Genomic DNA, 14,615 nt, shown 5'->3' on the forward strand with positions numbered 1-14,615 from the left:
ATTTCTTTATCTTGAATAAATTGAAGTGTTTTGTTGGTCTCAATGGAATAGTATAGGAATTTAACAATTCCAATTTGAATTTCCTTACTCAAATTTTCTCCAAGTCAATGGTTTCATGGTTCTCATCATTGATTTATGTTACTTTCCACTTCCATGACACAACTTGAATATTTATTCTATCCAAAATGATCCTATATTCAGATTTCCATGAAATTTTCAGACAGTTAGTTGTATCTACTGTCCAACACCCATTTGTAGACAATGTTCCAGTCCAAAGCAAGAGGACCCCTTGCTTTATCTCAACAAGATATATTGAAAAACTGTTTGATTCCATTAGTTACATTGAACATTTTGGTGAAAAGCATTACACAGACTATTTAAAACAAAAAACTATCAAAGATTCTTTATATAATGCAAGAGAGGTAAAAGTACAAATCTATTCAGGATCTGCATTTTTCACTCTATTGTTCTTTAACTTGAATTATCTGTAACTCAGTTTTTTTTCCTTGGCGACATTTTACTGTATTATATCATATAAAAATTAGAAAAATGACAACTTAATGAGAGTGCACATTTGTGGGAATTTCATATCATGTATAAACAAGAATTAATGCAAATTTGAGAATCCAAGTGGCTTTCTTACAATTTCTGTTGCAAAAGCATTGTAATATCTAATGAAGTTATTTATTTATTTTGTTTAAAAAGATACAAGTGGTATACAAATGTTTAAACTATAAAAAAAAAAAAACAATTATGAACTTAACTATATTCTATAAAAACTCATTAAGGTGATTGAGAAATTTACTCAGTTGAAACTAAGCAGATTTCATATCATCAAAAATCTGTCATTTTATTGTATTTGAAAAACTCAAGGTGTTTGTTTAAGACTCAGATCATTTATAAAAAAATTAACATTTATTTTATCTTGGACTTCTTGCTTCTTGACATTCCTTTTTTTATTTTACGAAGAATTAAAATATAAATCTGCTTTTAATAAAAAAGAGAAGTACCCATTGCAGGTAGTAACTGGATCCTAGTCTATAAACATCATTTGTCATCATTTTAGTGATAAATGTCTATAAAATAATTTGTTTTTTTTTTTGGTTATAGGCTTTACGTACTGGTGTCTATGATGTCTTGCCTCTTGCTAGTTTGGAGGGACTAACTGCTGAAGATTTTCGTTTATTATTAAATGGAGTAGGAGAAATAAATGTTCAGACATTGATAAGTTATACATCATTTAATGATGAAAGTGGTAAGAATAAATCTAATAAGTTTTACTGTTTGGTATTTATAATTAATTATTATATTTAAATGTATAAAAGTTTACTTTTTAAGTCACTACAAAAATGAAGTTATTAAATATAATTAATTAATATTTAAGCATTATTTTTTGAAATTTAAAAACTAAAAAATTAATTTGAATGTAATAAAAAAATTACATTTACAACTTAATATTTATATACAAAATTAAAAGGATCAAATTTAAATTTGGTCAGGATGCTTCATAAAATTTTAAATTTTATGAAGCATTTTCTAACCTCCACAAAGAAATTTAATTTTAAAATTGATTTTATTTTTTACAGCTTTTATATTTAAAGCCATTGAAAATCTTAATATTTAATAAAATTTATCATTTTTAATCAAATAAACAAATGCATGCGTATACTGTATGCATTTGTGTGTATTTATATACATGATGTCTGGGAAGTCATGTCCATTTTTAATTCTTGTAATGTTCCAATATCTCTTTTAACTTGTCCAGGATATCAATATAAAAGTAAGTGCGAGTTTTGCCATGATCACGGCAGTCTGACAAGGCATCAAGTTTGCCGAGATGTTTGTGGAAATAATCTGGTGGGAGAAGAAAAAATACTCCTATCACTGTATTCTTCAATCCTTCTGTTGTCTGGTTCTGGTAGCACTCTTGACTGACTTTCTCCTTGAAAAAAGCTGCAGTCAAGGTATATGCGAGGGGGCAAACAGATCATTTGTCCCCACCTGGATCAAGCCTTCTAAACCCCCTCAGTTAAAGTTTTGGAACCTTATAATTAATTCCCCAAGGAGTTCACAGAAATTTCATTTTTTTTCTCACTCATCTGACCCCACTACAACTATGCCATATGAATAGTATAATTTTAAGTAATAATTACAATAGTGGAAGTATATCCCTTTGACCATTTGGAAGAGTTAGTGGAAACCTGGCTACAAGTGCTTGTACAAACCATTCCCAAACAGATGGATAGGTAAGGATCCAAAGCATGACCAGTATATCTATTCAGATATGGTGTGGAATGCTTCATACAATACTTGTTCAGAATATCAGTAAGGTAAGTGTTCTGACACATACAAGGTGCTTTTTATTTTGAGATATATCTTGAAATATCTTAATTGGATCTCATTATTTTGGAAAAAGGATTAGACAAAAGTTGTGGGGTTTTGAAGGGGGCAATCAGTTGGTGACCTTGACCTTCAACATCATTTGAAAGTCAAGTTTGTTTTTTGACCATGGCAATGGAAAGAGCAGGAAATTTCACAATTGGATATACCTTTCACATTTAAGGTCTAGGTCAAAGGTCAAGATTATTTTAAGGTTAAAACTGAGAGCTTTTTCTAATGGGAAACCATTAGAAAAAATTTTTAATTACTTTTTATTATGGGAATAGACGGAGGTAAAATTTACATTTTTTCACAACCTTATTACTTCGAGCTTTAAAAGCATTCACTACTTTCAGCACTACCCAGGAGTAACAATGTAAACAGTATTTTTCTGTTCCCTTTAAGGTGCTTATTTCCAGTGAATCCCCTTGCCTCTCACTATCAGGGTGATGGTTTTCAGTGAGTCACTTTACTTCTCACTGTTACTTGAGATATTGGTTTTGGGGAAAAATTTTATAACAAATGTTCAAAGTGATGCCCTTCCACTTCAATGCATTTGTTGAGCTGCATTTCAAATGATTGTTTGAGATGACCTTCAGAGGTCAAATTTGGGGTACTCAAGGTCATGGCTGATTGTGAAATTTGTCACTCTCCATTTCCAGGATCAACAATATGTATTCCAATTGAAAAAAACAGACTTGATCTTCAAATGACCTTGAAGGTCAAGGTCACCAATTGATTGCCCCTTCAAAACCCTACAACTTTTGTCTAATCCTTTTTCCAAAATAATGAGATCCAATTAAGATATTTCATTGTCTCAAGATGATAAACTCACCCTGTATACAGTATCTTGGTACCTCTTTTACAAGATGGAAAATGGACTATTGCAATTTCCTGGACATTTATCAATATCCTCATTATTGTTTGTTTTGATTAAATCACCAAATTAAATTTTACATATCATAAGATTAATTTTTTAAAATTTATTATTAATGCCTTTTTTAAACATAGAATTATTATAAACCATACATTCTTTGATTTTTGACCCTTCATATGCATGGACATATAAAGTGTCTGGCTAAATTACTAGGATGCTTGGAAAATTTACTAACAACAAATTGTTTGCTGTTTCTAACTTTACTGAACTTGAATTTGTAAGTCTTGAAACTTTTAATTAGAATTTGGTTTGAAATCTAGTAGATTTACAAAGATGTGTATGATTTATATAATTGAAATTAGCTTTTGTTAACTTATACAAGAATTATTTGTGTGGATAGTTATTAAGTAAATTTTATGTTAAATTGATTAAAATAATTAATATAGAAACATTTTAAATTTACTAGCTGGTGCACCATCTGGGGAAGGTGGAGATAAACTGATACGTTTCAAACGCTGGTTTTGGTCAATTGTAGAACGTATGACAAATCAAGAGAAACAAGATTTGGTATGATATTTTTTTTAACTTGACAGTTCATAATTTTGAAAAATTTCTAAGAAAGAATTCAATCTCTTAGATATATTTTTGGACTGGAAGCCCTGCTCTCCCAGCAAGTGAGGAAGGGTTTCAGCCCATGCCAAGTATAACCATCAGACCGGCTGACGACCAGCATCTTCCTACTGCCAATACATGCATTTCTCGTCTTTACATACCTCTCTATTCCTCTAAAACGATTTTAAGAGCTAAACTGCTCTTGGCAATCAAAACGAAAAACTTTGGATTTGTCTAGTCATCTCATAATTTTCTTGTTTTAGTATAGTATAAATCTCATGATCAAATTTGGAAAGTGACAAGTAATTTTAGCTATTGTATACAAATATGAAATAAAGTGAACATCATTGGATTGTGGTGAGGACAAGTGGATTTTAAATACAAGAAACAATTTGTTTTACATTGTCTGATAAACTTAGGGCCTTCTGGTAAACTTCGGCTAAATGATAGGATAAAACCAAGACCTACTGTGCAAATTGTACAAGCTGGATTATATTTAAAAGGACTAATTATAAAATTGTTCTGAAGTTAAAGTGCAGAATAATTTAATGAAAATATAAATAACTTTGTTATCTATCATATGTAAAGAAGATACTCAGTCGGCTATGTTTATTTGTAAGTATTGTTTAATCTTAAATATTTTCATTGGATGATTAAACAAAATACAATGTCTGTATCTGTAATAGTAATGTTATTCTGTATTAAATATATATATATATTATATATATAAAAAAATCCAGATAGAATTGATAGAACCTTTGTTATTGTCTTGACCAAAAATGAACAAATTGATATTGATTTTTTCTACTGCACACTGCATTAAAATGACAGCAAATTTGAAAATAACTTTTAGATTTGTGCAAAATATGCATCAGGCAAACTTTGTATTATCTAAATTATAATTTTAAATAAGAAGGGGCAATATTGCACTTTGTCCTGAAAAATTTCTCCATCTGAAACTGTCTGTATGTTAAAATAAAATAATTTTTTATGCTTTGAAATTGTTTTTATTGCATTATATATTAAAACGTTTCTCTCACTTAAGAATTAACTTACTTAATCTGTTCATCAATACCTGCTATCATACTAATTTCATATAAATATATATTAAATTAGTATCTGTAGAAATATGAAGAATTCCAGAGATTTTAAAAAAATTTTCACTATTTGTAAGCAGTTCTCCTGTAATGACAATGATAAAGATGCAGAGTTAAAATCTCATATTTTGGAAAAGACAACAAAGTAAATTTCTATCTTTGTTATGGTTATACATACCAAATTAAAACAAAAAAAAAAAAATATTCAATGCTAAAAGTATTTGCCACTGATGATCTCAGATATATTTAATGTTTGTGGTAAAAATATTCAATATTTCAGAATTTCATAAAAAGTATGGCATATAATGGTAGGTTTATACTTTCTCAAACAGTTACTTAGCAGCAGAAAACAGTTAATTCATATCATACTCTACCAGAAAAATTAGACTAAATGTTAGGATTGAAATATTTTCGCTAAAAATATTTCAATCCTAACAAGCGAAGGACAGTTAAGACTTTAAGGAAAATAACAAAATACAGTAGTTGCCCGAATATAAGTTGACCTTTTAGTATTGATTTTATTTTCATACGTTTCCAAATTTATTTCAATGCAAATTGCTAAGTCATTGAAACAATACTTTATCATGGTCTTCATCCTCATTGAACAGTACCATAACTAATCGATCAAACAATTGTATTCAAAGCGTTTTTTATAGAAAAAATATATGCATTGGAGGCCTATATTATAAGTGATAAATTGTAACTTACTGCTGCTTTTTGTCAATATCAATAAGAAATTAAATTAGTCTCGATTTTTGTACTCTTGTTACTAGGGTTTCTTAAACGGGATTCCGGGATCCGGGTTGTTTTTTTAACCCGGGAAATTTTTCTTATCCCGGGAAATCCCGCAAATTTCTTAAAAATTCACTTTTTTCTTATTTTACGTTACGGTTGAGGAAATTTTGCGAATAGAAAGTATAATTAACTCATAAACTGTCAGAATACATTTGTATTTATTAATTTTAAACCTACTTATTAGTTTTTTTTAAAATTTTTACTTGTTATGGCATGTCACAAATGGTCAATAATCAATACGTAGCTTATTTGTGGCAGGACACTCAAAATTCTTTACCAGTAATATCTGGAATAATTGTGCTTATGCTGTCTTAATTTTTAACCATGCCCAGTAGCTTCAATGACTGCGTAATGCCAAGTTGTGCAAATTGGGTAAGGATACAAACAAGTACAAAGTCAGCAAGTGTGAAGTTTTTCTTCATAATCTGATTATTAAAGACAAACGAACTGCCGAATTATTGGGCTATGATGTTTCTATTAAAGTAGTCGAGGTAGACAAATCAAGAATACTAGGGAACAAAAGAAGAACTACAATCTCGAAAACGAACTAGAAATCTTTCAGGATACAGGTGAAAAAAAAACAATATTTGTCTTCTCTTAAATGCATTAAACACGATTCCAATCACATCAATTGAATCGGAAAAGGCATTCTCGGTAGCAAGACTTTTCATTACTAAAGTAAGAATTAGATTGAGTGATCAGAGTATTGACCATCTTTGCTTTTTAAAATCTTATAAAAATTTACAATATTTTGAATTATATTTTATTTTAAAAATTACCTTCTAAGTTAGAAGTTTGATCTAAATTCATTTTTCTTTAAATTTTCAACTCAATTCAAAATCATTTTTTGTTGTTGTATGCAGTTTCCAGCAAACTTTAATAATTTTTTTTCTATTTGTGAAAATTTCTACGTAATTCAAAGGTAATTTTTAATATATATCTTACACAGCATTATTAATATGATTTTGGAGGTTGCAGAACGTATTAAATTACTTTAAAAAACGAAAAATAATTATATCATTTGATTTCATGATATTTTGTATATCTTAAAAATAATTAATTTTGTCCCGGGATCCCGGGAAACAGTTCACTTTTATCCCGGAATCCCGGGACAAGCAAAAGACCGGGAAATGAGAAACCCTACTTGTTACTATGTCCTATGTGAGGGCAGTAGTCTGCCCAGCATAATCATCATATCAGGGAAGTAAGCTTTCTTGTATATTTCACGTGTATTCTAGAAAGTGTATTTGCAGTTTAACTAACGAAACCAAAATTTTGTGTTTCGTTTTCGCTTATTATTATTATTTTTTTTATAACAGTCTAAAACGTAATCATATTGAATACATAAATTTATAATTTACAATAGAAAATAAACACTACTACAAAAGTTTTGTGGTAAATTTTTACAGCTTTCCCCAATTTTTGAGAACTACTCGATTATTAGAGATTTAGGAGTAAAATAATAATGACCGTTTCTGTTCAATACAATAAAAACAATCTTAGGCGATTGTTTTTCACGATTTATTTACAATAGTGCCAAATAATTCTCGCGCATAGCTGTCGGCGCTATAGTACGATATGTCACGACTAGCGTTTATATCACTAAACAATAGCGAGGTTGAGGCCGAAGTTTTAAACGCGAAAACGTGTACGTCGGACGTTCGGCGCCGCTTTCCTGTAAGCCTAGAAGTTTGGCAATGGCGTTTGGAAAGTCAGTGGAATCATGCTCGACTCTTCAAACGCCATTGTCAAACTTCTAGGCTTACAGGAAAGCGGCGCCTAACGTCCGACGTACACGTTTTCGTGTTTAAAACTTCGGCCTCAACGTCGCTAATAGACTAAAAAGCCTAGAAACACACGTGCGACTTAAGCCTAGAAACACACGTGCGACTTAAGCCTAGAAACGTGTGCGATTGTTCAGTCCCAAAAGTGAAAAAAAGAAAATGTAATACAAATTCGTACATGGGCTACCAAATAATCGTACCAATTGAAAAGATTCATCCAGACCTTTTAAACCTAGAAACGTGTGATGATATCTCGCGTGAGAAAATCACATATATGTACTGGACCAGAGACAGTTGTATAAATCGAAGAAAACTTTAGTCGGACTCAAATTTAGGTCGAGAGAGATTCCCCACCCTTAAACTGGAAAATAACTTACCGGCCAGTAAGGTAGGCCTATTGACGGCCGGATGGCCGAGCGGTAAAGGTGGCAGACTACCGCTCTGGGGGACCCGGGATCGAATCCGAACGGGTCGAATAATCCCCAGGAATTTTTCGGGGGGTGGTCCGTTCGAATATGTCGGGCCCCGTCCCTCACCACCCGGTCGCCCCATTGTGAGCCTGGCCGAACCCATAATGGGCCTACTAAAAAAGGCCCTCTTAGTGCCCACAGGGCGGAAAGAGTTTAAAAAAAAAAAGTAGGCCTATTTATCCTTTCTTCAAGCTAAGGGCAAAAAATTTCCAAATCGATTATCGCAGCAGATTGTTAGAGACAGGAGTTGTATCGGTTATGCAAATATTTATGTATAGTATTTGTGTGCAACGAAATCCTTCGCATTGCAGAATTTCTAAAAATCGGAGATAAAAATTGCTATAAAGCAAACAGACTTTATTGCAATTTTTATCTCCTTGATCATACATTAAGGCCTTTGTCTTAATGTAGTATGATAACTTGGAATGAAAAATTCCAAGTTATCAAACTGAAGCCGGAATTAACGCTCTCTTACAAGTTTTTAGTAAGGGTAAAAGATTACTTAAGAAATCTCGAAACATTAAAACTTCTGCCGCCCTCAAAAGAATTCGATAGGATAAGCACACGATGATTTATTTCAAACTAAAAACTTTAATCAGTTTTTTAATTAAGCGAAACTTTTATTCTTATTTTATTTCGTATTTTTATGTATGATCGCGTCCAAAAAATTGGCGGCAGATATAGTCCACTTTGTTCTATTACTTAAAAAGTCGAACGAATCACTATGTCCAGTATATTGTTAACGGAATTAACCATTCTTTCTTACTTCAACAAAGAGAATTGAACGAAATTCGATACACTAGACTTGCTAATCCGGCCATTCTTTTTACACAAATATGCCAGATTACTTATGATCCTAAGGCAGCAATGAAGTGACCTGTCGCTCTTCGGTACTGATTCTTTTTGGAGCTGTAGGTTTTTCTTGTGAAATTATGCAGTGATACAGTAGTTGTACAGGTAAGTTTAATGTTGCGAGTTTACCGTGTGTATTTGGAAAAAAAAAAACGAATAAGAAAGTAAGTTTATTTCTTCGTGCTTTTCATAAAACTATTACACACTAGTTTGTACACTATACAAAAATGTCATGTCACTTATCAGCATTGTCATATCAAGTGTCTTCTTTAATATAATCGTTGAAAATTGGTCAAAGAATGTTTAAATTTCTCGGCTGTTATGTATACATAACAAGAGAAAATATTGGAATCTTATCAAATTTGACCCTCCGAATTTTTTACAATTCTCCACATTTTAAAACCTGAACCCAAAACATTCAAAAAGAAACAATTCCGTATGCATCCTCGCGCATTAGCGTCTATTTCGTTTAATATATCAGGATAGGATAAAAATTAAGAAACGAAGTTTGACGTGATATCCTGTATATAAGGGGCATTGATGCTATTAAATTTTGGTGATTAAAGGTCGAAAGGGTGGGGAGATAGAGGCGGTGATATGTCATATACCGAAAACATTTACAACTTTTTTTTTTTATAAAACTTCTTGAACTAAGCGTTTTGCCATTTTATAATACAGTAAATAATAAGAAGTTATTTTTTAAATAAAATATCTTAACAGCGGAGAAAGTTGCTTAAACCGTTGTTGGATTTTTTTATAACCAGTTTGCAGAACTGGTTATAAAAAATAGGGACAAAAATAAGCTTTTTGAATTCCGTTTTGTCCACTTTTTGGTAATTATTCAGTCTGGCGTACCCCATGAAAAATGAGAGATTTTTTTTTCTATTGGTAACAGATTAGCGTTAAATTTGGAAGTTCTCGACTAATTACATCGGCAATTGAATAGTGTTTCCGCTTCCGATATTATTTGTAGTTTCCCGGTTGTTACATATATATAACAAGGAAAATGTGGCAATGGTCAAAAAATGACCCACCAAGACTTATATTTTTGGACTAGAGACCTTGAAACGTCGAGAAATTAAAAAATTTCGGAGTGTTTGTATAGATGTTAATGTGTATGTGTATGGGGGTCCGATTTTGTTCACCCACTTTGAAGCTTAATAACACCTGTGCCTTTTGTCGAAGGCCCACCAGTGGCCGAGTGGATAAAACCACTGAACGTTGATATTAGTTACAAGTAGAATTTTTTTATAACTAATATCAAGAAAGTCTAAATTCATCCATATTTCTCCTAACTTCCTATATGATAAGTTCGTAAAAAGCCGATATTATATGCTTGAAATTGATTTCTGATGTTTCTTCATACTTCTTTGGTAATGTCTTCCTATTTCAGTCTACTCCTGTGCGTCCTCCCATATGGATATGTTTTGTAGTTTTGTTGCCTTGAGCCTGTATTTTTTAGTTCTTTTAGTTTAAACCATTTAAACTTCTTCACATACTGCCCGCTTGTTTTCAATACTGTAATCTCCATCTGTATTTCTATACATAGTAATCGGTTTTATGCTACTACATGGGCATTGGGTATGATTGCAATTTGCTTATCTGAAATGTTTCCTTTTGGGTAGGACAAAACCCTTGAGCAGGTGTGACTACTTTTGTATGTGAGAAGGTGCTCTGTTTTCTTCCCGAAGAAAGAATTTCTTGTGGCCATGTCTGATGCTATTAAGAAGTTTATTTGTTTACTTTCTGGTGTTACCTGTCCAATTCCATACCTTCTATGGGTTGTTTCAATATCATTGCGACTGATCCCCGTTAGGGGAAATAATGATTCCCAATGAAAAAAATTCATTGCGACTTTCAATCTGTCCTCAAGTCATATTCATTCCGTTTCTGCTAATACTGTATTTGTATCTCACCCTCCATCAAATTCCAGAAATCATCCCTTTGTTCAACTTGAGGTGCTTATGAATTAATCACACTTAGTTCCATTCCAAGTTTCATTTTGATCAGTCTATGGCATACCCAGCAGCGCCTCTAGCTGTTTGAGCGCCCGTGTGCAATACCGATTATGCCGCCCCTGTTTAACTACGACTACCTACGCTGAGCTTGCCAGCAATACCAATTTGCCACCCGCGTGCGGTGCACGCCTTGCACGCCCGCTTATGGCGAGCCTGGGCATACCTCTTACAAAATTTTTTCGACGATACAACAGACTTCTCTGCTTCATGGCTCCACTATAAAACATCTTATAACCATCTAGTTTCCTTGACTCATCTCCTTTCCATTTAGTTTCCTGGGTGCAAAGTATGTCCAATCATCGCTTTCCCTCTGTCTGCAACTTTTTTTGTAAAACAACTTTACTTGCTAAATATAATTCAGCTGCAAAGCTTAAAAGAACGGATAAAATGTACTTAAAAGAAATCTATTGCAAAAACAGTTTGATCTAGTTAACATGCTATTAAATATAATTAGGATCTCGCAGAATCTAAATCCAATTAAGCTAACAATATATTTATATGATTTAATCCTTATGCGTAGTTACGTAAAACGCCCGCCAGTGGCCGAGTAAATAAAACCACTGAGCGCTGGTAGTTGGTCGTGGGTTGGCGCCTCGCCAACGGTCTGGTCACGTGATAACACCTAAATATGGACCAGGGGCTGTATTCTAGTCATCGTCTCTCGTCTCTGACGTAGACACATTGTCTACGTCACAAGCCGGTGGCTGATTGGCTAATCATTTGTTTACATCTCGAGAGATCATCGCGTCTCTCGAAACCCGATTCTGGACGACTTTTTCTCACGAAGATTGTGGCCGCGTTTCTTTATGCAGCGTTCGAGAAGCGCTTTACCGCGAACACACTGTAACTGGTTTCTAATTGGCCAACACAGCTCGTGACGTCATTTCGCTACACTCTCGCTGCATAAAAAAACGCGGCCTGTCTTGTGTCTCAGAAGGGAGCGGATAGTTGTCTTTTGCCTCGATTATATCCAATATGGACGACTGTATGCTATTCGCGCTGTGCAATCGTATTAGAGAACGTTGTCTATCTCGGAAAAGAATATTTCGAAAGAAAAAATGCTTCTGATTTTTTCCAGTGCCTACTCGGGAACGCCACAGTTCCTTTTTTTTTTTTTTTAATTATCCTACATCAATTACTGAACTATTGAATATGATGTTAATCTTATGTCTCTCTAAGTATTTTTCGAAATATTATCATCTAATTTCTTCTTAACTAAGTACGCATGCTTTTCTAATTTAGGTTATTAAAATTTTTATTTCTTAAGAGACAATTTGACATTAAACTCTGTAATAACGTTATGAAACAAAAATCATAACTTCGTCAAAATTACGTGCTTTATTTGAACGCGAGCTTTTCTTGCCACGTGATCTATAATTACGCGCACTAAACTTTCGAAAATTTTACAATTTTATTGGTTAAAATTCTATACCGTGTTGCGCACGCAACCTAGTAGAATCGTGACGTGAACAACAGACGAGATCGTTAAAAGTGACCAGAATCGCCACTGTCTCTGAAAGAACAGATTAGTGACCAGAATAGGGCCCGTTTCCCATAAAAGACCTCCCGGAAGGCATTCCCCTTGGCAGATCGCCCATGTGTCGCATTGCCATAACCGAATAGAATAAAATAAAAACGAGCAATTATTTATTGTGACATGGTCACAATGCCGGGCTGCGATTTTAATCATATTTTTAGTTTATTTCATTTAAAATATATGTTCTCCACTCAGGGCCGGATCATCGAATAGACAAATGAGACAAATGTCTAGCTACTATTTAAATTAACAATATAAATATTATTGTCACAGAATGACACTGCTGCTACTAGATTTACAGACATTGCCAAAAACGTCCACAAGGGCACCCCAGCGATGATTTTTAGCTTTTATTCAGTATAATTGAGTATATTATTTAATGTATATTATTGAGTATATTATTTAATATACTCAATTATACTGAATAAAAGCTAAAAATCATCGCTGGGGTGCCCTTGTGGACGTTTTTGGCAATGTCTGTAAATCTAGTAGCAGCAGTGTCATTCTGTGACAATAATATTTATATTGTTAATTTAAATAGTAGCTAGACATTTGTCTCATTTGTCTATTCGATGATCCGGCCCTGTCTCCACCTCAAATTAGTAATGGCTTGCCACTGTACTTCATACTTTTCCTTTAACAACAGAGTCGCGCCAGTCATCTATTTTTATTTTTTTTTTAACTCTTTCCGCCCTGTGGGCACTAAGAGGGCCTCTTTTAGAAGGCCCATTATGGGTTCGGCCAGGCCCACAATGGGGCGACCGGATGGTGAGGGACGGGGCCCGACATATCCGAACGGACCACCCCCGAAAAATTCCTGGGGATTATTCGACCCGTTCGGATTCGATCCCGGGTCCCCCAGAGCGGTAGGCTGTTACCTTGACCGCTCGGCCATCCGGCCGTCCCAGTCATCTATCTAACCCCTTTTAGGGGAAAATTTTTAAATTGAAATGATGTGACTTCTGGTTTGCATCGGAAGTTTGTATATAGTTAATCGGGGACTACTGCCCCTAAGGTTTCCATATCTGGCCTTGTCTTTCATCTATCTAACTCTGTTCTCGAGATTAAGGAAAGACACAGGCGGCGGACGAAAGTGGGAATTTATGTCTATAATTTTTTCAAATTGTAGCCAATAAAGTTTATCATACGATTTAACCTTTTAACCTAATATTAAATATATTATTATTTCTATTATCATCTATTTTTAAAGTAAACAAGAGAACGTTTTCGAAATTCTCTCGCTCAGATCCAATATTCGAATGAATTTTTGGGGAGTCCGGATGGGTCGAATCTCACCTCCCGAAATTTTTCGGGGGTGGTCGTTCCAGTTATATCGGACTGTTCCTGGCACGATCGAGTCACCATTTGGGTTTGGCTAAACCCACGATGGACCTGATAAAAAGGTCCATAGGTGAAAGAGTAAAAAATTTCCCTTTTTGTAATTAGCCTAATTTGTTTTTTAGAATTCATTCGTTAACCTCTCTAGCTTTTTAAAAACTTTTTCCATCATGTGGGCACTAAGAGGTCAAACTTCTCTATCTGATTTGGTGTGACAGATCCCCAGGAATTTTTCGGGGTGGTCCGTCCGGATAAGTCGGACCCCGCGCTCACCACCCGGCCACCCCATTGTGGCCCTGGCCGAACCCATAATGGACCTGCTAAAAGAAGCCCTCTTAGTGCCCACAGGGTGAAAGAATAAGTTTTAAAAATGATTTGGTGTGACGGGTAAAGCAACGCAAAACATGGGCGATTTGCCAAGGGGGAGGACTTTCTAAAGGAAACTTGCCCCTAGTTTGGCGTTAGACACGTGAAGAAACTCGGAAAGCTTCACGTGGCCAGCATGTCATGATGTAACTGTTTATTATAATTTTGAAATCATTCATTGCAAATATCTTATTTATAGTGTGTTATTTAAATAACACACTACGCGAGAACTTGGCTTCAACATTTTAAAATATTTAATAGGAAGTCGTTATCTTAAATAATGCAGAAAAATAAAACATTAAACAAACAATTATTTATTGTGACATCGTCACAATGCCGGATTGCAATTTTAATCATATTTTTAAACTTTATTTAATTTAAAATACACTCCACTTCAAATTAGTAGTATCTTGCCCCTGTATGTACATAATACTTTTTCTGTTAGCAAGCCCCTGTACTGCCCTTAGTAGCAAGGTTGAGGCCGAAGTTT

At 33.8% G+C, this 14,615-nt stretch overlaps 1 protein-coding gene across 1 annotated transcript in view; it reads left to right on the top strand.

Annotated features, from left to right (window-relative positions):
• The window catches only part of hyd (E3 ubiquitin-protein ligase hyd), a 169,577-nt gene extending 164,708 nt beyond the window's left edge, over nucleotides 1–4,869 (top strand). Inside the window, 3 exon segments of the mRNA XM_067286014.1 lie at nucleotides 1,111–1,255; nucleotides 3,723–3,823; nucleotides 3,894–4,869. Of these exon segments, the coding sequence (XP_067142115.1) occupies nucleotides 1,111–1,255; nucleotides 3,723–3,823; nucleotides 3,894–4,106 (459 nt within the window). The 3' untranslated portion in view covers nucleotides 4,107–4,869.
• The last annotated feature ends 9,746 nt before the right edge of the window (nucleotides 4,870–14,615 follow it).

The sequence above is a fragment of the Centruroides vittatus genome, unplaced genomic scaffold, assembly GCF_030686945.1.
Source record: "Centruroides vittatus isolate TY-2023 unplaced genomic scaffold, ASM3068694v2 scaffold_324, whole genome shotgun sequence".
In the NCBI taxonomy this organism is placed as follows: Eukaryota; Metazoa; Arthropoda; class Arachnida; order Scorpiones; family Buthidae; genus Centruroides; species Centruroides vittatus.